This window comes from Sorghum bicolor, chromosome 1 (assembly GCF_000003195.3).
Source record: "Sorghum bicolor cultivar BTx623 chromosome 1, Sorghum_bicolor_NCBIv3, whole genome shotgun sequence".
NCBI classification, from domain to species: domain Eukaryota; kingdom Viridiplantae; phylum Streptophyta; class Magnoliopsida; order Poales; family Poaceae; genus Sorghum; species Sorghum bicolor.
Window position 1 is genome coordinate 71,874,398 of NC_012870.2, and position 27,546 is coordinate 71,901,943.

At 43.0% G+C, this 27,546-nt stretch overlaps 4 protein-coding genes across 5 annotated transcripts; 2 read left to right on the forward strand and 2 right to left on the reverse strand.

The window, feature by feature from the left end:
* Nucleotides 6–5,020, reverse strand: LOC8078865 (TSL-kinase interacting protein 1). The gene is made up of 14 exons (XM_021451854.1): nt 4,831–5,020; nt 4,621–4,676; nt 4,435–4,517; nt 4,287–4,334; nt 3,934–4,043; nt 3,225–3,309; nt 2,863–3,130; nt 2,514–2,690; nt 2,288–2,391; nt 1,757–1,995; nt 1,357–1,660; nt 860–1,258; nt 624–764; nt 6–547 (listed from the first exon to the last, which is right to left on the reverse strand). The coding sequence occupies exons 2-14, from the start codon at nt 4,670–4,672 to the stop codon at nt 371–373; spliced, it is 2,187 nt and encodes a 728-aa protein (XP_021307529.1). The 5' UTR covers nt 4,673–4,676; nt 4,831–5,020; the 3' UTR covers nt 6–370.
* On the reverse strand, nt 10,074–14,170 carry LOC8078866 (small nuclear ribonucleoprotein SmD3b). The gene is made up of 5 exons (XM_002468149.2): nt 13,872–14,170; nt 13,730–13,782; nt 13,565–13,631; nt 13,412–13,468; nt 10,074–10,465 (listed from the first exon to the last, which is right to left on the reverse strand). The coding sequence occupies exons 1-5, from the start codon at nt 14,028–14,030 to the stop codon at nt 10,403–10,405; spliced, it is 399 nt and encodes a 132-aa protein (XP_002468194.1). The 5' UTR covers nt 14,031–14,170; the 3' UTR covers nt 10,074–10,402.
* Nucleotides 14,570–18,111, forward strand: LOC8078867. Of its 2 annotated transcripts, none has more exons than XM_002465532.2 (5): nt 14,570–14,939; nt 15,034–15,116; nt 15,634–15,689; nt 15,786–15,881; nt 17,806–18,111. In XM_002465532.2, the coding sequence occupies exons 1-4, from the start codon at nt 14,768–14,770 to the stop codon at nt 15,862–15,864; spliced, it is 390 nt and encodes a 129-aa protein (XP_002465577.1). In that variant the 5' UTR covers nt 14,570–14,767; the 3' UTR covers nt 15,865–15,881; nt 17,806–18,111. The 2 variants fall into 2 exon arrangements, with proteins under 2 accessions (XP_002465577.1, XP_021306459.1); XM_021450784.1 differs by having other exon boundaries at nt 14,578–14,939; nt 17,780–18,111.
* Nucleotides 25,351–27,097, forward strand: LOC8056822 (U-box domain-containing protein 21). The gene has a single exon (XM_002465533.2). It carries the CDS (start codon nt 25,475–25,477, stop codon nt 26,837–26,839), a length of 1,365 nt encoding a protein of 454 aa, XP_002465578.1. The 5' UTR covers nt 25,351–25,474; the 3' UTR covers nt 26,840–27,097.

Below are 27,546 nucleotides of genomic sequence, written 5' to 3' on the forward strand. Positions count from 1 at the left end.
CGGGAGAAAGAAGTGCACAATCATTTGATGGGCATTAGGCAAACTGATCCTGCACACGGCCCCAGAAGCTTACTTGTAACCAAGTGCTTGTATGTGTTTTATGTACAAGGACACCATAATTACATGGAGTACAGGTTAGTACATAAGTTATGTTATCCTACCACAGTACGAGCCCCTCTCATGTATCAAATCCGCATCTGTTGGATACTCGTATCAGCAGCAAACAGCTGCATCAGTTTCAGTTGGGTACTCGTATCAGCAGCAAACAGCTCGCTTGGACAAAATAAAGCTCCCTCTTCAGCGAAATGCAGCATTGGAGGTTCCTTCCTAACCAACACAGCAAGTCGTGGAAGCCCTAGCATCCCCAGTTCTACATGATCGATGGAATCGAGTCATTCTTATCCGAGAAGAATGACAGATTTCGAAATGCATCGAGGCTATTTGCCATCAGGCGGCTCCAACTATTTTGACTGTCCCCTATCAGTATGTCATCGGCTTGATATCTCACAGACGGTATGTCCAAGTCCAATGGTCCGAGTGAATCAGGCTGCCAAGGAAAAAAAAAAGTTAAGCTCGCCTAAGATAATGCCAGTACAAAAGAACATTATGATTTCTTCAAGTACCCAATATATGTCAGCTAAAGCTTGATCCTTCAGCTCATTAGTTTCATCATTTCGAGGTGGTGATTTAGCATAAAACTCCTCTATGTCTTTGGCATCATCATTACAAGGATTATCACCACCAGCCTCTCCTCCAATCAAGTCCTAAGACATGAGATAACACATAAATAAACAAGGTCAACAACTCAAACATATAAACTCATTTTCCTTCTAGGAGAACCCAAAAGATGTCAGCAGACCTGAAGAAAACCTTGAAATCCTTCCGAATTTGAAGGATGAACTTCATTGTCAGTATCAGGAGAGCTGCTAGGAGTGTTTGAGCCTTCTTGCTTCCTGGAGGCTGACAAATTAAAGCTGAACTCATCACATGTTTCTTCTGCTCCCCATATGGTTGAATGGGGAGTATGGGCTGGCTTCTCTGATGCTTGATAATGAGAAGCATGAAGGGCAACAGCAGCATCAAACGAGTCATAGCTGCATGGATTCTCAAGAAACAAAGGATTTTTTACACTAGTCCCTACACAATCTAAATGAGCGTCTTTCGATGTTTCTGTCAGTAAGTGCCCAACACTGATATCTGTAAGGGTATCTGCCCACTCTACTTCAGATATTGCCACACAATTCATTCCCTGATCATCCTGAAGTATAAATGCATACTAAGTTATAATACAAGAAAGGAAGATCGCCCATAGAAACATTTAGTTGTCAGAAGGATGCAAGAGACAGAAAATCTAACCTCAGAAGCTTGGGTTACAGGAACCTGCACTTGCTTTTGGCTGCCAAACTGAGGGGGCACATTAGCCGGCTGATCTGGAACCTCAGAGTTCTTGCCTGTACTAGATGGTGTCATATGCAATAACATTGAACTACAAGGATATTGCTCATGAGTGCAATTACTGAGCAAAGTACCATCCTTTTGCACACAAGCCTTATCTCCTGATGGTGATTTCACTTGGATGACTTCCATGCAATCCTCAAAATGGATTAAAGATATTTCACTTACTCCTGCTCCAAGCTCAACAAGGGAAAACCAACCATACCTTAACAAGAAAATGTTGACACAACAATTAGCAATCATTACACACCTACAAGTGACCCATTAGGTTGTGACTCTATCAATCAGAGAAATTATATACCTTAAACGGAAAACAGAAGGGCTATTCACAGAAAGAAACACATCAGCTACTACAACAGTATCTCTTGTTGTCCACCTCTGATATGTAGCCAAATCCTCTTGATTAGCACAATACGGAAAAAGAATAAGCTCTCCAGATGCGATGTTCGAGTTACCCCATTTTCGGTTTAGATGTTCTAGCACAGATGATATTTTCTTCCTAGAGCTTAATGTGAGCTCCAGATGAGGATTATGGTCATCCTGATAAGAGGAGAAAAAGCACCATGTAATGTTCAAATTGCTCACAGATTGGAGAACTCAACAGACCAACTCAGACCCAAACCAAATACAAAGGAAAGTTTGAGAAAAATGCAAAAGGCACTAATCAAGTTATCTATTCATCATCTTTTCATCTATAACATGCAAGAATCCGACAAGAACCCGAGTGCTCGGTCAATTATTAACCAGTACCAACTGACATGTTAAAAATACAGTGACCGAGGGAAATTGTGATTCCTATGCAGTTCACTAGTAGCAAGAAACCATGCTTTACCTTCTCCAATGCCTTCCGAGTAGCTTCGTTTATTGGAAATAACTGTAGCTTCAGCTTCACAGGTGCTTGTGAATCTGCTTCCTTCATGTGATTTGTGCTAATGCCTGCAAATGCAGATTAAAAACATCAGGACAATGAACTGTATCTGCTACTGTTAATTCCAACGAATGTGTTGAACAAAGTTCAGCAAATACAAGAACTGAAATCCAGTTACTAGAAGCCATACCATCAACAGTACAAAGTCTGTCTGATGATGAAGTCAGTGTTCTTGCATCAACATTACATAACATGCCCGGGTTAACCGTGTTGCGTTCAAGCTCCTCAGCTGCATCAGCAACTAAAGAAACACCAGCCATGGCTGCTCTCTCCCATTTTTTATATGCAGCAGATGCAACAGTGCCACCTAAAACACAGGTCACCAGCAATCCACATTAATGCAACAAAGGTTCGCACTAGAGAGCTCCTCTACATGGTAGTTTCAATCATCAACAATTTTACTGAAACTCAAATCACACAGATTGTGACAAGATAAGCAAGGTTAGGTCATAACAAAGGAAAAGAGAAGATGTGCCCACCTGCCTTCCTTTTTTGTTTTACAGTTCTTGTGGCAGAGAGGTCGCCTTTAGTTGTTCCTGACTTGCTAGAAATTGGTTCTGCAACCCGCTTGAAAATTGTCCCTTTAGGAGATGCTACTCTGCTACCATTTTGAGCATCTACTGACAGCAACTTTACAGGAGTCTCATTCCCAGGAACCTTGCTGACATTTGGAGATGGAGAAGGTAGGCACATATCCACTCGTGAACGCTTTCTCCTGGACTTACTGTCCTTTAGCAGTTGTTTTCCCTAGCAAACAAAAGGAGAGTAAGATAGCATGACAAAGAAGAAAAACTGGCACCAGTTTATAATGAGAAAAAAAAATGAGGACAAAGCAACTCACAAATGCTTCTACAAATGTTTTGAACCTCCGAGGCTTCAGGTGCAGCTTTGATGCACTACAACTAAATTTCTCAAGCAGAGACCACCTGCATCAAAACCAGCTAATATTGAACTGCCAGCAGTCGAGCAAGCACATCCTTAAATGACGCTTTCTACAAAAGCTAAGTTACCTGTTTCACAAATTATTAAGAAAAGAGTTCTCTAAAGAACGGAAGAGCCGTATGAAATGAAAAACTCATGTACAGTTTGGAATGGAATTTTTTTAAAGAAAAAATTGAATGCATGGCCATAATGGATGTTGGCTTTATCTAAAAGAAATAATGCAGAAGCATTGAAAACTTATTATGAAGCTAAACAACTAGAAATTGAATTTAGATCGTGTATGTATAAGAATAAGCCAAGCACCTCAAAATCAATAGAAAGGTACATAACAGATCAATAAATATGACAAGATATCCACTATGGAATTATGGAACTATAATGAGTGGTAGTCACAGCCTTCAGACATCAGAGATGGCTAGATACAATCTACCAGCATGATCTGTAATAGAAACAAGACGTCCAAATTCCTATAAATATCATATGCCAAATAGATAACTCAGAAATCGTTACCAAGTAACCACTAGTTTTTGCTCCTATGGTGTATAAATAAAATCAATAATGAACTATATTTTCTCAGGCAATTTACAGATGATAAGATATTCAATTACCAGCGAAGCATAGCAGCAATAGTATCCTTGGAGTTTTTTGCATCAAGTAAGAACCTAGGACCCAATAGCTTCTTCATGCGTCGAACAAGACGATAATAGTAATGCCTGACCTGTATAACACATAAAGCATTGAATCTTTTTACATTAGATTCATATACAGCATAATTAAAACTTTAATATAATAAGATAGGGCGACTAACATTGCAAGAAAAGATTAAACATCTTCATAGTAATAAAATATAAACTCTAATCATCATAAAGACAGGAACTCCTTAGGATAACTTATACATAACTAAAATTCAGTCTAATGCGTATCCGTTTCACCTAAAAGCGTCTTGGTTGAAAACAAATACCTGATCCTTGTTTTTACTCTGAACACGGTGTGTAATCTTGTCGAAGTTCTGGGAAAAACAATATGGGATTACCCATCAATCAATTATTATGTGCTAACTAGATTGCAAATAGCAAAAGAGCAATGCATCCAGAATTTATGGCTCTCACTTTTCCTACTTGCCGCAGTGCATTGAAGAAATTCTCCTCCTCTTGGTGTGTCCACGCAGCCCATTGTCGAGTCTGCTTTTTCGCTATGAAAATCAGACGCAGCGCAAAAACTATCAGGCGAAATCCAGAACTGTCACAAACAGGGAGTCTGGAAAAAAAATACAAAAAGAGTTCACAAAAACGAACCAGGTTTCTTATTGGGATCGGAAGACTCAGGGGCGGACCCAGTGAAGGACATGGAACTTTTGCAAAAGAAAAAGGAAAAAACAAATTTAATGGACATGATAGATATAGAAATTTGTAGTTAGATCAGATCCGAATACAAATACACAGATATAAAAAGTTAGTTCGGTGGTCAGTTTCGCAGAGCAGGAAGGGGAGAACGGATGCGCATACCTGGGTGTTGATCGCTGGCGAAGGACCGACGAAGACCAGAGCACGTACCGCAGGACGGCGGCGGCGGTCGCTAGTAGCGGCACGAGAGCGCGCCCCGCAGACGGTGGACGGGAGAAGAAAAGGCAGGCGGTGAGCACCCTATGGTGGCGTTTGGATGGGAGTTGGACGGGAAAGGGAACGCTGATGGTTCAAGAGCGTGGGCTATTGGAAAATACTACAAGTCTTCAATAGTCCAATTTGGGTATGGATGGTAATTGATTGCAAAATACTCGGATTTTTTTAATCTCTTTTAATTTAGATTTATATTTTAAAAATGATTGGTTTTTTAAAAATAGAGATCTGTCTTTTTTATTTGGGCTGGTGCGAATAGCATGACAATATCACTTTATCATGCCACATGCATTGACGTGACAAGACCTGTCATGGTGACGTGGAACATTAATTCAATCCTGCATGGCAAAAGGAGGGCCCACCCTGTCACACCAGTGACTACGACTCTGGCACAATAGAGTTGCCACGTCAGGTGATATAGAGGTTTGTGGTCTCTCTCTCACACAACATGCTTGCTTCTGTCATATGTGTTGCCGCCTCGTTGATGACTGGACCAGCCGTTGCTCTTCGCCACTACCATCACCGGGCATTCCCTCGCACGGCAGCCAATGCACCGGCGTGGTAGGCACCACCCTCTGTTGTTTGGTTGGTAAGTTTCATAGATGCTTTGCTAGCTAGGGTTAGGAAGTTTGAGGATTTAATGAATGTTTGTGTGTCTTGGTACTTAGAATTGGATGCATATAGTAGATTTAGGGTAGTCTCTTCATATGGATTTGATGTAAACTATGAGTTGTATGGATCTAGTGAGCTGATATATAAAGGTTTGGAATATTTTTTGTGTGTTGGCTATGTTTTTATCATTGTGTTTGGTTCTAATTTATTATTGTATTATTACTAAATGCACATGATTGATTTGGGTATATTGAGTTCATGTTGGTGTTGATGTTTTGGTTGAATTGTCGTAGATGGATCATTTAGTTTGATTATTTCATAGTGGTGAAGTTAAATGATACTACGAGATTGATGGCATGAATGGACAAGTTCAGTTCTTTAGCACACCTCCAAGTTTAGATGCTTTAGGTGGCCATTTAGTTTGAAAGGTCGGTTTGACTATGGTAAAAAAAACCCACTCTATGTTTTAATAGGTTGGAGTAGCTACAAAGAAGTTATAAAGGGTAGTAGTGTGAGCTACTTGAAAATTGTTGTGGATAAGAGGTCAATTCCATTGATAGTGGATGTCCTCTTCATAGCCTGTACTGCTCTCACTTTCCTCCTATTATCGGTCTCCACTAATCGTTGCAGCTTCATAACATGTTGATTCATCTCATGGCTTTTATTTGTCAATCCTTGACTACCATGGCTCCCACTTTCTATGGTGCGGCACCCAAAGTGTGCACATCAAGGAAGTGGTTAGCGACAGACGAAGTAGAAGGATGGCCAAAGGAGAAGCACTTGGCACTAGTGGAGAAGGTGACAACAACCCAGCACCGCATAGGGTGGGAAGTTCACTTGCCTTCTTGAATAAGCTTGGGCAATACTTGGTGAAGCATATATGTCGTGCCTCCTTACCTTTGATATGCTTCATCTCATGGCTTGTTTAGTTCCCCACCTAAAAATTTTCCACCCATCACATCGAATCTTTGAACACATACATGAAGCTTTAAATGTAGACAAAAACAAAAACTAATTGCACAATTTGTCTATAAATCATGAGACAAATCTTTTAAGCATAATTAGACCATGATTAGATACTAATTGCTAAATAAAATAAAAATGCTACAGTAGTCAAATTCAAAAACTTTTCAATCTGTATTCCTTTGCCTACCCTAGCTTCTTAACAAGAAAACATATTGTTCATATGAAAAAGCAAAATACTTTCTCCGGTAGAAGAGGAATTTAGCAATCAAGTCTACTAATACAAGTTTGTAGACAATTATCCTCACTCAAACTTAAAAAGTCTTTTCTTTCAATTTATGATGTAAATTTTGTTTGTCTCATTTTGAAAGGTCCTTGTTTGGTTTTGGTAATTGAGTGACAACTTAGGTGGACTAATAGTGTTTATATGAGATACACAGGAGATTAGTCCACAGGTGATGATGTGATGATGAAGGAGCTCATTGCATATGAGACATGACATGGAGTTATGTGACCAAGGTGGAGAAGATCAAGATGAGGCTTAGCTTGATGGACCGGTTGCAAGAGTGAAGGGCAAGTCGGAGGCTTTGAAGCGAGAGACCGCGTGTGACGGTGAAGCTTGAGCAAGACTTGGCGCCGATGGACCAAGGCAACGGTGAAGAGCAAGTGAGGTCAAGATCGATGAACCAATACGGTCACGTGATGATATGAAGTGGATCATATCATTTGGTGATTGGTTGGTGCATGTGTTGCATCAACATTGGAGGAGATGAAATGGAAAGCGCAAGGCAAAGGTATAACTTAGGGCATTTCCATTTTACCGGTCATAGGTGTGTAGAGAAGTTTATGACCGGATTTAGGATAGATGTCCGTACTATCAAGAGGGGCAAACTTGTTTGCATATCGGTCATCTAGTGCCACTTGAGCGATCTAACTTTGCATACGTGTTAGGATCGAGTGGCGTGGCAAGTTGAGAGGCTAACTCCCTTGAAAAATATTTGTGAAAATGCTAACACACTTGCACATAGTGGTGTACACTTGTTGGTGTTGGCACACTTTACAAAGGAGGTGGTGTTTCCTAGGGTTGAGAGAGGTGTGGGTTTCTCTCTCCCTCCCGCCGAGCTTGCGAGGCGGGATTCGGCGCTTTTGAGAAAATTAAGTGCATATTTTCTATTGCGCCGGTGGGAAATTTGGAGAAGTCGCGGGAGTGTTTTCTCTCTGAGAAACACTCACCGGACGCTAAGTGCGGAGGCACCGGACGCTGGCCTCAGCGTCCGGTGTGCTTGACCCTGCTAGGGTTAAGCACCGGACGCACTCTGAGAGCGTCCGGTGGTAAGCGTCCGGTGTGAGGAGTTTTTGCAACCCTCTCTGCGCACGAGTCCGGTGAGCACCGGACCGTCCGGTGCCCAGCGTCCGGTGAGGTCGCGAGTTTGACACCCTCTCTGCGCACGAGTCCGGTGAGCACCGGACCGTCCGGTGTGGACTTGCAGAGCGTCCGGTGGTGCTGTGCAGGCGCGCGAGCACGTGGTAGCCGTTGGCGGCAACGGTCGTTTTCAAACGGCTAGTGACACGTGGCCGACGCCTGAGCACCGGACGCTGGGAGTTGAGCGTCCGGTGGCTCCCTGTGAGCGTCCGGTGCCCACGTGTTTTGCCCAGTGAAGGGGCAACGGCTAGTTTAGCCCTTGGGGCTATAAATAGAAGTGGTGGCCAGCCTTGGCTGGTGCTGAGCACCCTTGGGACTTAGTGTCCATGCTTGGGGAGTGCTAGGAAAGCCTCTAACTCACTTGTGCTTGCAAGAGTGCGAATCAATAGCGAGTGAGTGATTCTAGTGCGTTGCATTGAGAGATTGCATCAAGTGGCACTAGGTGTTCGTGTTGCAAGCCGGTGGTGCTTGTTACTCTTGGAGGTTGCCACCTCCTAGACGGCTTGGTGGCTTGTGACTCCGTCGAAGCACGCAAGGAGATTGTGCGGTGCTCCGGAGAAGAGATTGTGAGGGGTACGGTGCTCACCCCGCGGGGATCGCGAAGAGCAACTCTATTGGATCGTGCGTGTCATTGAGCTACCTCACTTGTGGGTAGGTTCTTGCGGTGTCCTAGTGGGGACGAGGTTCGTGTAACACCTCTTAGCCGCCGAACCACCAAGTGTTGGTCGACACAACGGGGACGTAGCTTGGTGGCAACCAAGTGAACCTCGGGAGAAAATCATCGTGTCAACATTTGTTCTTCCCGTTGGTTTGCAAGTCCCTAACACAAGCTTGTTCTTACATTCATATAATTGTGCTTGTGTAGTTGCTCTTGTAATTAGTTAGCTTGTGTAGCTTGCTAGTTACCTTCTTGCTTGTGTAGCTAGAAGTAGTTCCCTTGCGTGACTAATTTGGTTTGTGCAACCTTGTTAGTCACATTGCTTAGTTTGTGTAGCTAAGTAAGTTGCGCTCTCTAATTTGGCATTAGTTGCCTTGTTATTGAGCTTGCTAGTGAGCTTAGGAGCTTTGTGCTTTTGCTTACTAGCTGTGTAGGAGCTCTCCAGTTTGCAAAGTACTAGTTGCATAGGTTTGTGTGACCTTGCTCCTAGAATTGGTTAGGTGAGCTCTTGCTAAGATAGCACCTTGTTTGCTTGTTTAGGATCTTTTCAAGGTGCTAGAGAACTTAGATAGAGGGGTGTAGTCTTGGCTAGACCGATAGTTTTAATTCCGCATTTGTTTCAGTTAGCCGGCGTAATATTTTTTAGAAAGGACTATTCACCCTCCCTCTAGTCCGCCATCTCGACCCTTCACCTTTGTCCTTCCTAGCGGTAGTCTAGTCTCCTTTTGTTCCACTCCTTGCTTTTTTTTCTTCTTCCTATAAGTCCCAAGGTCAAATAAATAGGTTCAATCGACCTCTTAAAGGTTAAAGAGAGACATCGATATTAATACCGCTCCCTCTGGATGATGATATGCCCCAACCATATATATATATCCCATGTTTCGTTACTCAGAAATTCATATAGGTTAGATGAGATACACTATTGTGTTGGGGGAAACATAGGGGCGAGTGATAAGGTGGACAAAGTCAAAGGGTTCTTGAGCAGCTAGTGTTTGCTGGCCAGGGGTGGATGAGAGAGAGAGAGAGAGAGAGAGAGAGAGAGAGAGAGGCGCTTCAGAAGGGCTTCAGCCCCCCTACCACCATAAACACAATAGAGCCTCCTGAGCCCCTCCTACAAATTGTGGACATATGTGAAGTAGAATAGAAGAAGAAAAAGATGAAGAGAAAGAAAAGAAGAATATAGAATGATGAGCTCTTATTCGCTTGTCTTATAATCCATATTACTTCAGCGAACAAATAATGTTTTTCTCTCATAATAAATCAGTGAACAATACTTTCAGCCCCATTCGCCATTGCATGTGACAGATGTCAACGGCAAAGTGCCTCGGCTCCTTGCTTCTAGGGTCAAAACAGCGAAGCAGAAGGTGATCTTTCTTGCTCTCTTTTGTTGCCGAAGCCAACTACCGAGGATCTAGCTCCTAGACGGGACGAAGGGAATTCACCCGTGTAGCATATGTATCATATCACTCTATCAAGAGAAGACATACTCAGGACTCAGGTAAATGTATTGTTCTGACAGATCAAAGCATCTACAAAAATACTGCAGGACTAAAACAAAAGCTAATTTCTTGACGAGAATACATGACATTTATTGGTCCAGCCATCCAAATCGAGCTAGGAAAAGACTGCATGCAAGCTACCAACCACCGTCAATACATCAGATTCAATAACAACAGGTTGCATCCTCCTTAAGCCGTTGAATTGTACATTAGGACAGTTTTGACTACGAGACAGCGTTCTGACATCGACAGCAACATCCTCATTCCTCAGACAAACGAGAAAAGCCGCATGACGCCATGAAGAATCTACCTCCTCACAGGAGGTGCGCTGCCTCGGCCAACAGGACCACCACCACGACCAGCAGCAGCCTAAAAATTGACAGGCAAAAGAGTTTAGGAACTATCAATTATCAAGTGATGAATCAATGAATCCGCAACTCACAACTATATTTTTTATCACAATGTACATAGTAATTCTATCAAATCACACAAAATCAAACTCTAAAGAAAATCACACAAAAGAGCTTCCAGATATTTAAGGATTTCACTACCGTTCGATAAGAAACTAAACTTGCAATAGTGATGACACAGTGTTCAGGTGGAAACCTTTCAATTCCATTATAAACACAGTTTCAGTGACCAAAATAATATCCAGGCCAGCGGGAATCTTTCAACCATGTAAGAAGCTTGAAGCGAGTGGCACTCAGATATATGTCTTGAAAAGCAATTAACCCAAAGGTCATCGCAAAAAAAAAGCAATTAACCCAAAGGGGAAAGAAATCAGCACCCAAGGTCCCTTCCTACCGTTCCCTCCCTCCCAAAGAAAAAAAAAAGTCTTACGATGGGAGTATACAACCATGAACTTTTTACACTTCCAGCTAAAGACATGAAAAAAAGGGAACATTGAAGCTAGCCATGAAAGAGGTTCAATGCCGAATGAAAGAATGATATTCAAAATTTGTTCAGTTTAACGATATCACAATGATATCTAATGAGGCTACAATTTCCTTTGGTGCCAAAGAACATCCTAATTTCATATATTTGAGCATTTCACATTTGTCCACTCCACCACATTACATTGGTTTTATTGTTTAAAAGGAGAGCAGAATAAGAAACCCTACCAACAGTCGCATTTATCCTCATGGACTCATGGTACCAGCTAAAGAGAAGGACATAACTAAAGTTCCTGTTATGTTCTGACGGTCAAAAGATGGATTTAACCTGAATGAAACTAAAATAACTGCAGCATCCGTACCAATTCATATTGCTCCCAAGTCCCAAGTCTATCAATAATCCAGTCTAAACCCTGAAGTCTTAACAGAACATGTCAACACTTCCTTTTTAATTATCGATAACAAATGTTCACTTTTTCCTACTCAAATGACCCTAAGTTTGTTCAATTTCCCCCAATGCCAATAGAGTAACACTAACCCCACAAATTCCATGCATGTAGGCATCTATCATAAAGAGAAGAACATCCCCTTGAACAAAGGTTTGCGAAATAGTCACTATCCTAATATAAATATATACCAGTAAAAAATTAATCTGCTCTACATACAGGTCACTATCTTAATATAAAAAACAGACCAGTAATCATACCCACTGACTGACTGATTTCAGGCATCAAGACCAAGAGAACTGCAACTTACAAAATCATAGCATCCTAACTCATGTACTTCAAAGCAAATACAATCAAACTACTGAATTCTATCATTTTTCCTATATTAACATTAGATTAAAGAAACATTCATGGTTCTGGACTATGTCTGCAGTGCCTACTTACTCCGATGTATCACAAAACCAAAATTTTAAAATGGTCTTACATAGAAGACAAACAAGTTCCCAGAGTGAAGAAAAACTATGCTATATACATATTGTTTTTATTAAAACCAATAAAACATGACAATATTTTTGAGGAAAACTCTTGAATTTTCCAAGGAAGCGGTATTAGGGTACCACTGCATCCTATTGGCAATGGCAAGCTCTGAATTTGGAATACTTCTTCATTAACAAGCGAAATGCATAAAGCAGATGATACTCAGCAAGCATGACAGAAACAACGATTTTTGCCACACAACCACAAAATGTAACAATAATAATACTGTTATAAGAAGAAAACAATGTCCAGTTGCTTACCCCTAATGAACTACTGTTCACAACACCGATAGTCCAATACACACAACTTAGGTATTTGTTTCCTTTTTCCACTAAGGGGCAATGGCAGTCCCTTTGTCCAACATGGTACTGCGCCAAGATTTTCTTATCATTTAGCACTCTTCCATTTTCATTTTTTCCCAGCTTAGCCATTTTAGGTTCCAATTGCTTAGGAACTTACGGGTAAAGGAAAGATGATCCAGTGGCAGTGTTTTTTTTTGTGTCTACCTACTATAGTCACAGGGGTGCAGGTGGGTGCCCTTAAAGGTCTCCACCAACCCTCTTTAGTTCAGTTCGAGTATTAGTTTTCCAAAATAAATGTGCCATATTTTGGGAAAAGTAGTACTAACAATTATAAATTAAAGAGGGTCGGTGGAGACCCTTAGGGGCAGCAATTTGCAACCCTACATAGTCATTTTAGGTTTTCGTTAGTTACAGCCTTATGGGCAAAAGAGATAAAATCAAATTACAGAAGATGGTCCAATGGAAGTGAATAACAATTATCAGTATTAGTGGTTTGTATGTTATGTACTGATATCTGAGCCAATCATTACGGCCAAACCAAAGGCAACAAATCCTCAAGACTTTATGATATCCATTAGATTAGAATTTAAGAACATAACTGATGGAGATGTTTTAGCTATCCATGAGCAAGCTAGATTTGCAGCATTATTCATCTTTAACATGTTTGATAGTGTACCAAAAAAGAGACCCCGCAAATTTACAATTTTAACCGATAAGCGAGATTATTTTATGCAGTCAACCAACAAAAGTGTTATGGTGCCATGGGAAAGAGTTAATGCATGGAATAAGAAGAAATCGCAACTCTTTTCCGTTACACATAATGAATAAAGGGTTTCAAAAGTCAATTTTTCTTTTCAATATCTTTCTTTTTTTTCAGAATCCTATTCTATTTTTGTTCTTCCACCCATGCAATAGAGAGCGAATGAGAAAAGAGGGGTTTTCCCTTAAAAAATAGGCTTTGAAATAGACTTTATTATTTCACAAGGGCACATACTCATTGCATTTTCTTTTGCAAATTACATAAACAGGTTAGTCATATCATACTGCGATGCGAAGTATGTAATAATGAAATAAAGATACGCTGGTGAAACAATCATAGTGAAAAGGGTAACTCAAGACAACGGAAAGCAACATTACCCGAGCACGCATTGCAACAGCACGTCCACGGCCAACTCCAATAGCCGATCCTTTGCCCTACATTCGACAAAACAAGCAAATCATGTACCATCTCACCATTAGTTTTTCTCACAGCGAGACACTAAGCGGTACAGGGAATCATCAGTCACAAACCCTAATCCTCGCTTCCAAGCGCTTGAACATAGGAGCGTTCTTAAGCATATCAGGTATAATCATAAATCTGCAACATAACAACAACAAAACCCACACAGAAAAAAAAATTAGGCCGCCGCAACTCAGCAACATTGCATCGAGAAATAAATCCAGTTCTCCGATTACCTCACTCTGCTTCCTCTGATGAAGACGTGCTCCAGCTGCGACACCTTCCCATCCTGCAAGAAAGGAAGAAAAATACTCAGGGGAGCAGAATCTAAGGGGATCTAGCTCAGATCCGAAGGTAGCGCGGGCAGAGAGAGCATACCTTGGCGGTGAAGGTGATGTTTTCGAGCTGGCAATTCCAGTTATCCTCGCACTCGACCATGGCCCCCCGGTACACTTCGCCGGTCTTGAGCTCCACCGTCACCACATGACCCGCTGCCTCATGGAGCAGCTTCACCGGGATCCCTAGGCTCCGGCTCATCTCCTCCTTTCCGTCTGTGTCTCTCGCTGGCTCTCTTCCCCCCTCTTTGCGCCGCTAAAACTAAAACCCCAGCTCGTGGAAACAGGAGGCGGCACGAGACGAAGCGAGGCGGACCAAGGGGCGAAGGGAGAAGAAAAGCAAGGGAAGAGGAAGAAGGCTTGGATCTTAACGGACCGTTTGTTACTTAATGGGCCCAGCCCAAATTTAAGAGGAGGGAAGCCCGGCCCAAGTCGCCGCGAAAACGACCACACCGAATCGCTTGCCGAGCAGGCCTTGTTTAGTTCACCCCAAAAAGCAAAAAGTTTTTCAAGATTCTCCGTCACATCGAATCTTGCGGCACATGCATGAAGCATTAAATATAGACAAAAGCAAAAACTAATTATACAGTTTAACTGGAAATCGTGAGACGAATCTTTTGATCCTAGTTAGTCCATAATTGGATAATATTTGTCACAAACAAACGAAAATGCTACAGTACCGAAATCCGAAATCTTTTCGGAACTAAACAAGGCCGAGTCGCCGAGACGAAGGAAAGAAACCGATGCGACGCGTCTTCAATCCACCTGTCCGTGATCCGTCCACCTCTAGAAGCCGAACCCCCCACACATTCATTTCGCTCCCCAGCCGTACGAACTCGCAGATCGGAGAAACCGAGGCGCCCGCGGCTTTGCTTTCCTTCCTTCCCTGCCCCGTTGACGAGAGAAGTTTCTGGAGTGTTCGAGTCGAGCAGGGTTCCGATGGCGCTGCAGTGGATGATCCTGGCTTGCGTGGTGGCGGTGGAGGCGGCGGTGGCTGCGCTGGTCACGCTCCCGGTGCCCCGCGCCGTGCGGGGCCAGATCGTCGCGCTCACGTCCTTGTTCCTGCAGCCCCTCTCCACCGTGATACCCTTCGCCGCCTTCCAGCTCCTCGGTGCGTGCGTCGCCTCCTCCCCGAGACCCCCCGACCTTCTGCTTGCGACCCCGTTTCGGGTTCTGACTTTTTTTTTTCCCCTGATGTGGTGCAGATATCTACTGGAAGAAGGAGCACAGGCTGATGTGCACCGCGGAGATTTGCACTGCCGAAGAGCGCATTCGCTTCGAGAAATCTGTGAGTGATTGATTCCCTTCCGTGTTTAGATTTGTGTGGTGCTTCTAGGGTTCTGGTTTTCCTGCTTAGCTTTGTAAATCTGAAATATGTAGTGATTGTTTCCCCTTGATGAGGCTCGGTTGTTTAGTTGGTCAATATGGGTTCTACTGCCTTATTAGATAGATAGAAAAGCGTGAGGTGGCCAGATAAGATCGTTGTAATATTTTGTAAGTTCTAGTGATGCTCTCAATTTGATTTCATATGCCAGTTTAGTTAGATGATTACTTTCGAAACTTTAAATGGCTCTGAAAAGAAGCAAAGTTTTACTTTTGAGTACATAAGTTAGAGAACCAGAAACCAGGAACCAGACAAGACGCAGAAGCAAAATTGGAATATGGATAGTCATATTAATATCAACTTCAGAAAATTATGAAGTTAAGGCCAATAGCTGTTTTTTCAGCCTTTCATAGGAAGGGAGTTTTACTATTAGTTTCTTTAGTTCCTCTCTGTCTCAATGATATTTTTTTTTCTTGCACAGATGTTTAAAGCTCAGAGGAATGTCATCCTTTGTGTTTCAGCATGCCTCCTTTACTGGTAAAGTTTCTCATCAGCAGAATCTGATTTGTTGACTTCCCATGAGTGTCCACCTTGTCTTAATTTTAACTATTTATTATTTGTTTTCTGGTACAGGTGCATTTATCGCATAGTAAAATTCAACAAGGATATTAAGGCATTGGAAGAGACCGAGAAGCGCCTCAAGGAAGAGTAGATCTATTGTGTTTTAAGGTTAGTTGTTTTAGTGTGATTCAATCCGTACTAGGTTTTCCAGTTCTCCTCAGCAGTGAATTTGTAAGGATATCAGATGGCGATTAGTTTGATGTTGCCTTGACCACGCTTTCATTAGTAAAGAAGCCCTTCAGAGTGTTGGCCAAACCAGAGTTAAAATATTGAAAAAATTGCTTTAGTGTCTCTCCCTGTGAACCTCTTTGCTAACATACCACTCTTTAAATTTGGTTTGCTATTTTAGCACTCCTTCCTTTCTAGTTCAACTTCTGTGGATTTCTCACCATTATTACCTTTCTCAAATGAGCACATCCTCTCCCTGTATTTGCCCTCTCTGCTGTCCAAGCTCCAGGTGTGGAAACCAAATAGATCTCCGGTGAGGTCAAGCCATGTTCTCCGCAGATACAGCTGCACAGTGGGCAGCTTGGATGGAGCCTCAGGTGCGGGATCAAGCTTTCAGCGATGTGTTGAGCTTGGGCACAGCAACACACCAGCTGCAAAAGGACCACGAAATGCTGAGCTCATGTAGTTGGAGTTGCTTCACCTTGTAGTGGTCGTATGCAGCAAAAGGGGTTTGTGGTGCACGCGGAGCATGAATCCAAGGTGCAGGTAGACTAAGCTGCACGAATGCTAAGGGAACCAGCAAACTGCTACGCAGGGTGTGTCCAGGAGGGCGTTAGCGGTGGAGGGGAGGAAGACCACCAGAGGCAAGATTTGACGGAATGCTAGGACGGAACAAAACTGAGTAAAAGGCTGCTGAAATAGAAAATCGGATTTAGGGCGTGGTATATGTTAGAAAAACGGTTTGTGGGAAGTCCTAATGAGGCAAGTTCTCCTTAAGGGTCTGTTTTGGGAGAGATTGAGGGGGAAATTAGTTCATTTTCCACTCCAGTCCATATGGAATGGAAGGGATTGGATTTATCCTGGTAAACCCAAATCCTTCCATTACACATGGAATGGAGTGGAAAATAATTTCATTGGGTTTGCATTGATGTGGTTGCTGAAAAATAATTACAGATCACCTGAAATTAGAAATTAGTTAATTGCCACCTAATTGTTGTACTACTGCCTTGAAGGCTAGAATGCACGCATATCTTCATTTCAACTAGAAGTTCTATAAACCATGCATGTGTCTCTGATTGGTTTTGAAATGTGTTCATGAATCTTCATGCTTGTCCAGTATGCAACCCACTGGGCAAGGTCATCCTCGCCTCTTATTTTTACTTGCTTGTTATACCAATAGCAGTATGAGTAGCAGATAGTGCTTATGTGTTAAGCTTCAGCAAAGCATGAGCATGGGCATGGTATACATGATACATCTGCATTTCAGGCAGAGTAATGGAATTCTTCAATTATGATTACCCTTATGTTGGCAAGCTAGTTATCTAGACAATGGAGTTGAAAATTTGGCCACCCATCTTCCCAACCCATAGTTAATGTGATGATGATAACTATTTCCTCCGTCACAACAGATCAACTTCTAGTTCTCTCAAGTCAACTTTTGTAAGTTTGACATAATTTATAGAAAATAGCACAAATATTTATGACACCAAACTAGTATCAGCACAAATATCTATGACACCAAACTAGTATCAATCATGAAATATATTTTCATAGCGTAGCTATTTGGTATTATAGATGTCGGTACTCTTCTCCATAAAGTTAGTCGAACTTAATATATTTTGGAGGTTCATTTATTTTGGGACGGGTGAGAGCTGCCTGGTTCCAGTGTAACATATCTTCTTGCACCAGTGGATTGCAAATACAAAACTATGGAGTTAGTATAAGATCTACATTAGTCTTCAAAAGAAATCCTGTAGTTTTCCTATATGTGGTATTCATTCTATTCTCATTTGGTTATAAGTCTCTAATTGACTAACAAGGGGATATCTGAATTACAGCTTTCTTGTTTCTTTGCTTGATGCAGGTGGCTGTTGTGGTGCTCCTGGCCTTCAGAAGATATTGTTATGCGGGTGGCTGTTGTGGTGCTCCTGACCTTCAGAAGATATTGTTAAATGTCATAGTTCGTAGGATTTTCTGGTGTATAGTGTTCTTGCAGCAAAGAAGAGAATGTTATAATGTTTCGGCGAACTTGTGAAGTATGAGTCTTATTTTAAGAGGTCGTTTCTTTAACATATGGTGACGGTTTTGTTATTGCGATCATTTTTAGCATCGGTCAATTATCAAACAGTTTAAATGTTTTCTGGAATCTTGTTTGAATATTCACATGCCTTTTCTTGGTCTTGCATGCTGAATTATTCTGTTTTGATCCGTTTCTGTTCTCTTCGTGACGAAGTTTTCAGCAGGTGAATTAGGACCTGGACACCTAGGATGGAGTAACGTACTATTTTTCGCTTGCGCAAAGTGTTTGCCATCTGACGTGCACATCGGATTACATGGTGCTCATCAGCAAACGTGTCCAACATGAACCGCCGGTGACTGGACGATCCAGTGGTCATGATCAATTTATCTGGTGCACTAAAAAATTCAATTCTGGCGCTGTTATGAAATTTGATCTTGTCCCAATCAACTTCTTGAAACCCTAGACTCATTCTTCATTTGTTTTGCCACTCTTTATCAACTTTGTTCGGAGTAACCCTCACATTTATATCAAAATGCTTTTGACTCTAACTTTGATCAAGTTACTAATCTAGACCTACTTAATAGTGCGACTAAATATAAACAAAACCACTAACACTTAGTATAAGTGCTCCCAAACACATGCACTTCGACATTACCGTGTCCTCGAATATCCTTGTGCCATTCACATAATCCAGCCACTGAGGGGCAAGAAAACCAAGTGGTCTCAATGTGCCTGACTCATCTGTTTAGGTATGTTTGTTTTTGTGTGGATATGATGTGTGACTAAGTTTGTTGGGATAAAAAAGAAACACGTCTACAAAATATGTTTTGAGACAGAGCACTAGATAGCTATTCTAGTTCAATTTGGTTTTACCTAACTGATTTTAGAACCCGTCTTAGTCGAGTATATATACTGACATAACATGAAGATGTTTTAACTATAGGTTTTGCTTTATTTAATCTCTTTCTAGACGACATCAAGAACCTTTTGATTGGTGTCAGAGGAAAGGAAAGGAAGGACATTGCAAATCGCGACTTGAAGCTTTGTTATGGCCTCCATTTGGAAAGGTTGAGATAAGCATCCATTGTATGAGCTGAATTTTGATTATCGTTGCCCTCTTTATAACAAATTTAGGAGGGGTTTTGTTCCCTCTTGTTTCTCTTAAATGATATGATGCCATCCTCTTTATTCTGGCAGGCAATATCATGGCTTCACATGCATCGAGTAGGGGCTTCTCCAACACGATGTCATGGTGTTGTTAGCCTTAACTTCGATATATGGAACTGGTGTCCACATCACATATATCAACATTCTCGCAGGGTGTCATAACCGCTTACAAAAGCACCAAGTGCTTTGTCTGATAAAAACTCAAAGCACTCACCATCGCGTGCAAGTGCAACCTCACCACGTGTTTTCAAGGGACATGGTGCTCCTGTTTCCTAAAAAAAAAGGGACCATGGTGTCCAAAGACACAACACTTGCAAGCCGTAGCCCACTGGTACGTTGCTACTGCCCTAAGAGGAGAGGAAAAAAAGGCTATAGCGAGTTGCAACTTGAGGCTTCACTATATATAGCCTCCGTTTGGAAAATTTTGGGTTCCTTAAAAAAATTAATCATCCTTTGAAATTGATTTTTTATTGTTATTTTTATCTTTGTCAGAACATTTTATAAGGTTCACACTCTGATCCTCGTGTAATATGGGGGGAAATATAATCATGGATACTGCGTCCATACTCTAATCCTCGTGTAATATGAGAGAAATATAATCATGGGATAAACCTCTCCGAACTCCGGAGACTAGAGTTGAGGTAGGCAGGCGCTATCTGCTTCACGGCAGCGCATGAAAAGGACCGGGGCGAGGTGGAAGTTGGGGACACTTGGACCGGGTCGATGTGAACCTCGTCGAGCTGCCACAGCGCGCGGGACGCGGAGGCGCCGGCCCGCCGGTGGAGTCCTGCCTCTGTTTGCATCAGAAACCGTCGGGGGCGTTCGTACGCCGGCCGAAAAGGCGACGACCTCGTCTTCCTCGGAAACACGCGTACACGGCGGACCGACGAAACCGTGTCGTCTCCCGGCCTCTTCGTGTGGCACCGGAGGAAGACGGCCGGAGAAGAAGAAAACGCGCAGATCACACGTACGCACCGTCCCACAGCTGCTGTTACGTGCTGGACGCTGGAGTGGTAGGATCGAGTTCGGTTCGGAAGCAGGCAGGCATACCCACTCGTTCGTTCGCCGTGTGATTGCTGGGAATAAAAGCTTAGCATAGTGCATGCGAAGAATGCGTTTGCATGCTAATTAATTAAAAAAATGGGTTGCATATATATATGCCGTGCGCATGCTAAAAAATAAACTACTAGCACTATATATATACACGATGTGCAAGGTGCTCGATCCCTGTCCTTGAATGAAATGGAAAATCCTTTCAAAAAAAGGTCTATAAAAAAATAAAGAACAAAAACGTTGCTGCATCTTTGGTCACAGAATGTGTGCAGCATACAGAATATTTTATGTTGCCAGAGGAGCGCGTGTGCATATTGCCAACATGACAGCAACTAAGGCCTTGTTTAGTTCCAAAAAATTTGACAAAATAGGAATAGTACCGCTTTTGTTTGTATTTGACAAATATTATCCAATCATAGACTAACTAGACTCAAAAAATTCGTCTCGTCAATTCCGACCAAACTGTGCAATTAATTTTTATTTTTATCTATATTTAATACTTCATGCATGCGTCTAAAGATTTGATGTGACGGGGAATCTGAAAAATTTTGCAATTTTTTTTGGAACTAAACGAGGCCTAAAGGAGCCTCGTCGGTCTTCTAGATCAAAGAGCTGTACGAAACGGCGTTGGGTCTGAACCTACTTCTCATCGGTGACCGGGGATTGACCAATCAATCATCCCCACGTACAGTTCAAACAAACATACTGCCACTATGATTTATAGAAATCGCAAGAGACCAAAAGATTCAATCTAGCGGACGTCCAGATGGGAGAATTTGAATGTTAGGTAAATTTTACCTTCATTAATTTGGTTTACACGCAGCAGATTGGACCAAGAATATATATAGTGGCTGAATGGGAACACGCGAAGATGCATGCATGAACTGACTCCACTGCCAATGGCATGCATTATTTGTATAACAGGGTTAACAGTGTCCGGTGTCCCCAAACGTTAGAAGGTCGAGAAGGTTGTGAGTGCGCAGTCTGTTTTTTTTTTTTACTTTTTTTGCCATTCAGGCCTTGTTTAGTTCTCGCAAAAAATTTGTTTTTTTTTTTGCTACTGTAGCACTTTGGTTTTTATTTGACAAACATTGTCCAATCATGCAATTAGCTTTTATTTTCGTCTATATTTAATGTTCCATGAATGTGATCAAAGATTCGATGTGACAGTGAATCTTGAAAATTTTTGCGGCACACCCAAAAACCCAAAACTTTACAAGATTCTCCATCACATCGAATCTTGCGGCACATGCATGGAACATTAAATATAGATAAAAAATATAACTAATTGCACATTGTACTTGTAAATCACGAGACGAATCTTTTAATCCTAGTTGCTCCATAATTGGATAATGTTTGTCAAATAAAGACGAAAGTGCTACGGTGTCAAAATCCAAAAAAAATTTGGATCTAAACAAGGCCTAAACAAGGCCTCAGATTAGGTTTTCTAGAACGATGAGGTACTGTTGGTCTCTTGGCTGATATGCTTGATATACCGACATGAAGAAATTGTTTCAGAAATATTAGCGCTCTATGTGCTAGTTCGAACTTCATTCCTTTTTCTTGGCGTTTTTATGACCTCTATAATGAGGAGAAGGTACGTACTGTTAGTCTTCAGAAGACAGCTGATATATGTTTCTAGAGAATGAATGCTACCATGATATCGAGTTGGCAAAATTCATAGGAAGCAGATATTCAGATTAACAGTTTCCATTGAAGAACTTTTTAACTTCTTGCGCTGGATAACATGCATGCAACTTTATGTTGCCAGAACTTTTTCTTTATTTGTAGCCCTGGATAGTATGCTTACTTTTAGCCGATAATCACATCACAGCTCAGCGCTCAATTCTATGTAAAGCAAAAGCTAACAAAAGCGCCTGTCCAAGATTTTAATACAGTTGCTAAGTTTGAACCAAGCAGTGCTGGAAGAATTTTAGTGGTGGCTTTAAGTTGCTTTCAGGCACTCCACATGGCCCGGAAAAGAACAAAAGAATGCTCTAGTTTGCATTGGAACTAGCTATCTTTCTGCCAGTTTTAGGAGAACCTGTGATTTGACCTGTTAGCTGATACTAGTATGAGTTTCTAGACCAGCTCACTTGGTTTGAGCAGTTCTTGGTTAGTGATGTATAGCTGCATGCTGCATTCTTTGAACCGCTTTTCCAGAGAGTTCACTTCAAGTTACTGCCTACGATTATTGATAGCCACACGTAACTTATAGGGGCACATAATAATCTCTGGTCACAATGCTTCAGGGAGAACGCTCTCCAGGGGAATATGCTTCAGGGAGAATGACCGGTTAGCTATCTTTCTGCCAGTTTTTAAAAAAAGCAAATTCTTCAGGTAGAACTAAGACGACAGCGCCATGTGTTGCATTTCAAACGTCATGATGCACGAGAGGCAATTTTTTCAGACCGAAAGTGCTTATGTTTGAAATGTAGCTAGTACCGGATCCGACTCTGCAGACTTATTTGATAATTTGCAACGAATATAGCCGTAACGTGCACAAGGATGCTGAAAGAGAGTTCCATTGCTGACAAAACAAGGTAGCAGAGTGCTGCTGATGAGTGATGACGACTTTGAATTGTTCAAGAGCCACTTTTCACCAGGGAATGGTCATTCTATTTGGTAAATAAATAGACTGCTGCGATCAACAAGTCATTGTTATGAATTTGAAATGTATGCATAGTCAGGTGCTAATAATCGAGAGACCGATGATACACAACCCAAAACTTATATGGCAAAAGCCAGAAGCTGATTTGCTAGACTGACTCTGAACTACTTCTGAAGTCTAAACTAGCAAAACCGGACCCAATGATCAACCCAATTGATCATTGAAGTGCTCCATAAATAAAATCGTGTATGGCATATGAAAAAGCTAAGAGTTAATGGGTTAAAAAAACTCAAACCAAATCCATATGATCGAGCTCATAGACCCTACCAACTTGTATAAAATAGCTCCTATCATAATTAATTCATGTATAATATATATTTGCATTTCATGTAGACGTTATGTATAACGATGACAGAAGGTAACTTTTGCCACGTGACTCACATATATATACATAGGGATGAAAACCGATGGAAATAGTATTACAATATAAAAAACAGAAACAATTGGTACAAAACTTTTCTACATTTTAGTAATTAAAGAGTATTAAAAATAATTAAAAATGGTTGTGAAACCAATTAAAAACAATAATTTTTTATGTTTGGCTACGCTCAAAAACAGAATTATAATATAAAAAATGGTATTATAATACAGAAAACAGAAACGGTCGGTGCCAAGATTTTTCTATCTATTTTTATCCCTACATATACACCTAGCCATGCCTATTTGCGCAGGATAGTCCTATTCTAACTTTTTATAGCATGAATGCAATTTTAAAGATTTATTTTTTTTGAACAAAGTAATTTTAAAGATAATATTGAGTTTTACCATGAACCCACATATGCACCTAGGTGTGTCTACATGCGCAGGATAGCTCCTACGCTAGAGGAACCGTATCTTAGTTCTTAAACTGTGCACAATAATTTTCAGACAATTTCAAAAAAAAAGAATATGATATAAACATCAAGCTTCATACTATCTTTTTTATGTGCTTAAACCTAGGTTCCACCTGTGGTTATTGAACTTGCATGGAGTAACTTCTTTTTTTAGACGACATGGGGTAACTTCAATTCTTGCTTTATACTCCCTCCATCCCAAATTGTAAGTCATTCTAAGAATCTTAGAGAGTCAAACTTTTCTAAGTTTGACCAAATTTATATTATAAAATAATTATCATTATGATACTAACTAAGTATCATTAGATTTTTTTTCTTAATTTTATTTTCATAGTATATTCACTTTGCGTTACAAATCTTAGTATTTTTCTCTATAATTTTGGTCAAACGTGAAAATGCTTTGACTCTCCAAGATTCTTGGAATGACTTACAATATGGGATGGAGGGAGTATTGTTCATTCATCTCTCTCTTTTTTCTCTTGATTTTTCTATTTTAGTGTTATTGATCTATATCTATGGGCCTGTTTGGCAGAGCTCCAACTCTCAAAAAACAACTCCACATCGCAGATTCACGCAGCTCCACCATAGAGCAGCTCCATTGTAGATCTGAGATCCCGAAAAGTGATTGGTATGGCTCCAAGTTTCCCTCTATCCTACTACAATCTAGGGCCCGTGCGACAGAACAAAAAATAAAAAATGAGCTTATCTTCTTCCTCTCAATCGGCTCTAGCGGCTGTGTGAGCGGAGGATGTCTTGCCTCACGGTCGGGCTTGGCCTCGCTGGCGCCCAGGCGGCCTCACCGGTGGCCGGGTGTGGCCTTGTCGGCGGCTGCATTGGGGCGTCGGCCAGCCACGCACCCACGCCCAAGCCTTGCGCTGCGTCGGGCTCCAGAGAGCATTGTGTTGCGGTAGGTTTGGCCGCGCTCGCGTGGTCGGGCTTGGCCTCGACGGTGGCCAGGTGGCTAGCCCAGCCACATGGCCACGGCCGGATGAGCGGTGTAGAGTTGGGCTCCGGCAAGCGGAGCGGAGTGGGGCTTCGGCGAGCGACGCTCCTACGAGGCTCCAGCAGACGGGACGAGGCCACGGCGCCATGAGTAGACGAAGAATAACAACAGGTTTTGCACATATAGGAAGAAAACTATGATAAAAACAAAATAGAATGAACTGGTCATTTTCTACTAAGCAGTGGCGTAATGGGTAATTTCCCCAAAACACACCAAATCTATGGATCTAGGGGCATATTCAGTGTTTTGAGCCTAGTTAATCGATTATTGGATAATAATTGTTAAATAAAAACAAAAGTGTTACCGTACAAAAAAAACTTTTCACCTCCTCAACTAAACAATATCTAAATTTTTTAGGTTTTGGGGGAAAGGATCTCGCTGATCCCAAATATATAGGGCCTGAAATGCTAGACTTGCCGGTGCCGGACCTTCCCAATCTCAATCCCAATCCCAATCCCAATCCCAAAAGGAAAAAAAGAGGGAGCGTGACTGCTGGCACCTAACTAAAGCCAGCGCGCTGTGCGCGTTAAGGCATTAGCATTACCGACCGTTTCTTCACACCCCCGCGGTTTATACGCATTCAAACTCGCGTTCAACGTCAACGTTCCAATTCAAACCCTTTACCCGTCCGTTGCCTTCCCTCCCTATTTGAACCCGCCCTCCTCCTCCTGCCCCCCAACCCAGTCTTCGCATTGAACTCTTCACACCTCACCCACCAACACACCAATCCAGCACGCCTCCTCGCCGTCGTCTCCGATAACTCATCGTCCAAATCCCTGTCCTTCTATGGCTCTGCTGGTGCGGAGGGCACGCAGGGCGGCGACCAAGGCCGCGGTGTCGCTCGGCGGCGGCGGCGGCAGCGGCAGCAGCAGCGTGGAGCTCGCGATCCCGGCGCACTACCGGTGCCCGATCTCGCTGGATCTCATGCGGGACCCCGTCACGGCGCCGACGGGGATCACGTACGACCGCGAGAGCATCGAGGCGTGGCTGGACACGGGCCGCGCCACCTGCCCCGTCACCCACGCGCCGCTCCGCCACGAGGACCTCGTCCCCAACCACGCCATCCGCCGCGTCATCCAGGACTGGTGCGTCGCCAACCGCTCCCGCGGCGTCGAGCGCATCCCCACGCCCAAGATCCCCGTCACCCCCGTCCAGGCCTCCGAGCTCCTCTTCGACCTCGCGGGGTGCGCGCGCCGCCGCGACGCCGCCGCGCCCGCGCGGTGCGCCGAGGTGGTCGCCAAGATCAAGGCCCTCGCCAGGGACAGCGAGCGGAACAGGCGCTGCTTCGCGTCCATCGGCACGGGCCGCGTGCTCGCCGCCGCGTTCGAGTCGCTCGCTTCTGCTGCTGCTGCTGACGCTGCGCCGGCGGGGCGCGTCCTTGAGGACATCCTCGCGGCATTGGTCTGCATGATGCCGTTGGACGAGGAGGCCGCCAGGACGCTGGGCTTGCCGAGCTCGCTGGGGTCTCTGGTCGCCATTGCTGAGAACGGGACCTTGGCGGGAAGGCTGAACGCCGTGCTGGCGATCAAAGAGGTCGTCTCATGCGACGGAGCGTTCACTGATCTGAGCGGAAAGGTCGACGAGATCGTAGACGCGCTGGCAAAGATCATCAAGTCTCCGATCTGCCCACAGGCAACCAAGGCCGGCATGGTCGCCACCTATCACCTGGCGCTATACGACGAGCGCGTCGCGGCGCGCCTTGCCGCCGCCGGGCTCGTCCCCGTGCTCATCGAGGCCCTCGTAGACGCCGACAAGAGCATGTCCGAGAAGGCACTGGCTGTGCTCGACGCGGTGCTCGCCTCGGAGGAAGGCCGCGCAAGCGCGCGGGCGCACGCGCTCGCCGTGCCCATGCTCGTCAAGAAGATGTTCCGCGTGTCCGACCTGGCGACCCAACTCGCGGTGTCGGCGATGTGGCGCCTTGGAAAGGCGCACAGCGACGGCGAGGAGGAGGAGAATGCGGTGACGCGGTGCCTTGTCGAGGCGCTGCGGGTTGGGGCGTTCCAGAAACTGCTCCTGCTCTTGCAGGTCGGCTGCAGGGACGCAACCAAGGAGAAGGCCACCGAGCTGCTCAAGTTGCTCAACAAGTACAAGAGCGTAGGCGAATGCGTCGACGCTGTGGATTTCAGAGGGCTGAACAAGCTGTCATCTTAAATCAAAGGGAACTGTGATGTAAAAAGGTGGATTTTGTAAAATAGAGAGACGATTTAACTTGTAAGTAGCTAGGATAGTTGCAATTTTGCTGGGCTTGCTTCCATGTTAGTATTTCAGCAGCATAGGCGCTTAGGTCCAAATGAAAACAAAAACATAGATCTGATTTTCGTTTTGTGACGAACTTGTGTGTAAATTTTTTGCTGGGCGTGCTTCCACGCTAGCTTAGTTCAAATGACAACTTGGATCCGATTTCCGTTTTGTAAACAACTTGTGTGTAGATTTCTTGTTTAAAAGATTGTAACGGAGGCAATATCATATTCTCTGAAACAGTATGCTAATAGACCAGATGGAAACTAGTGCTAAAATCCAGTAGTTAAGCACTGGAACGTACTAATTGTCACAAAAAAGTATGGCTAATCTACCTAACTGTAACCTGTCCCACGGCCTGTATTAGAAACACTTAAGGCCTTGTTTGGATGTAGTCGGATTCGCATCAATCCACGTGTGTTGGGGTGGGTTGGAGTAAAACTTGAACTAAATTCCACCCCAATCCACTCCAACACATGTGAATTGAGGTGAATCCGACAACATCCAAAGAAGGCCTAATTGACAATTTTAGAGGCCAACTTCTAATTATTTAGAGTATTTTATTTGTTCCTGGTAAGCTTCTCTTCTTCTCCCTCTCCCACACGCAGAGAGATCTTCTT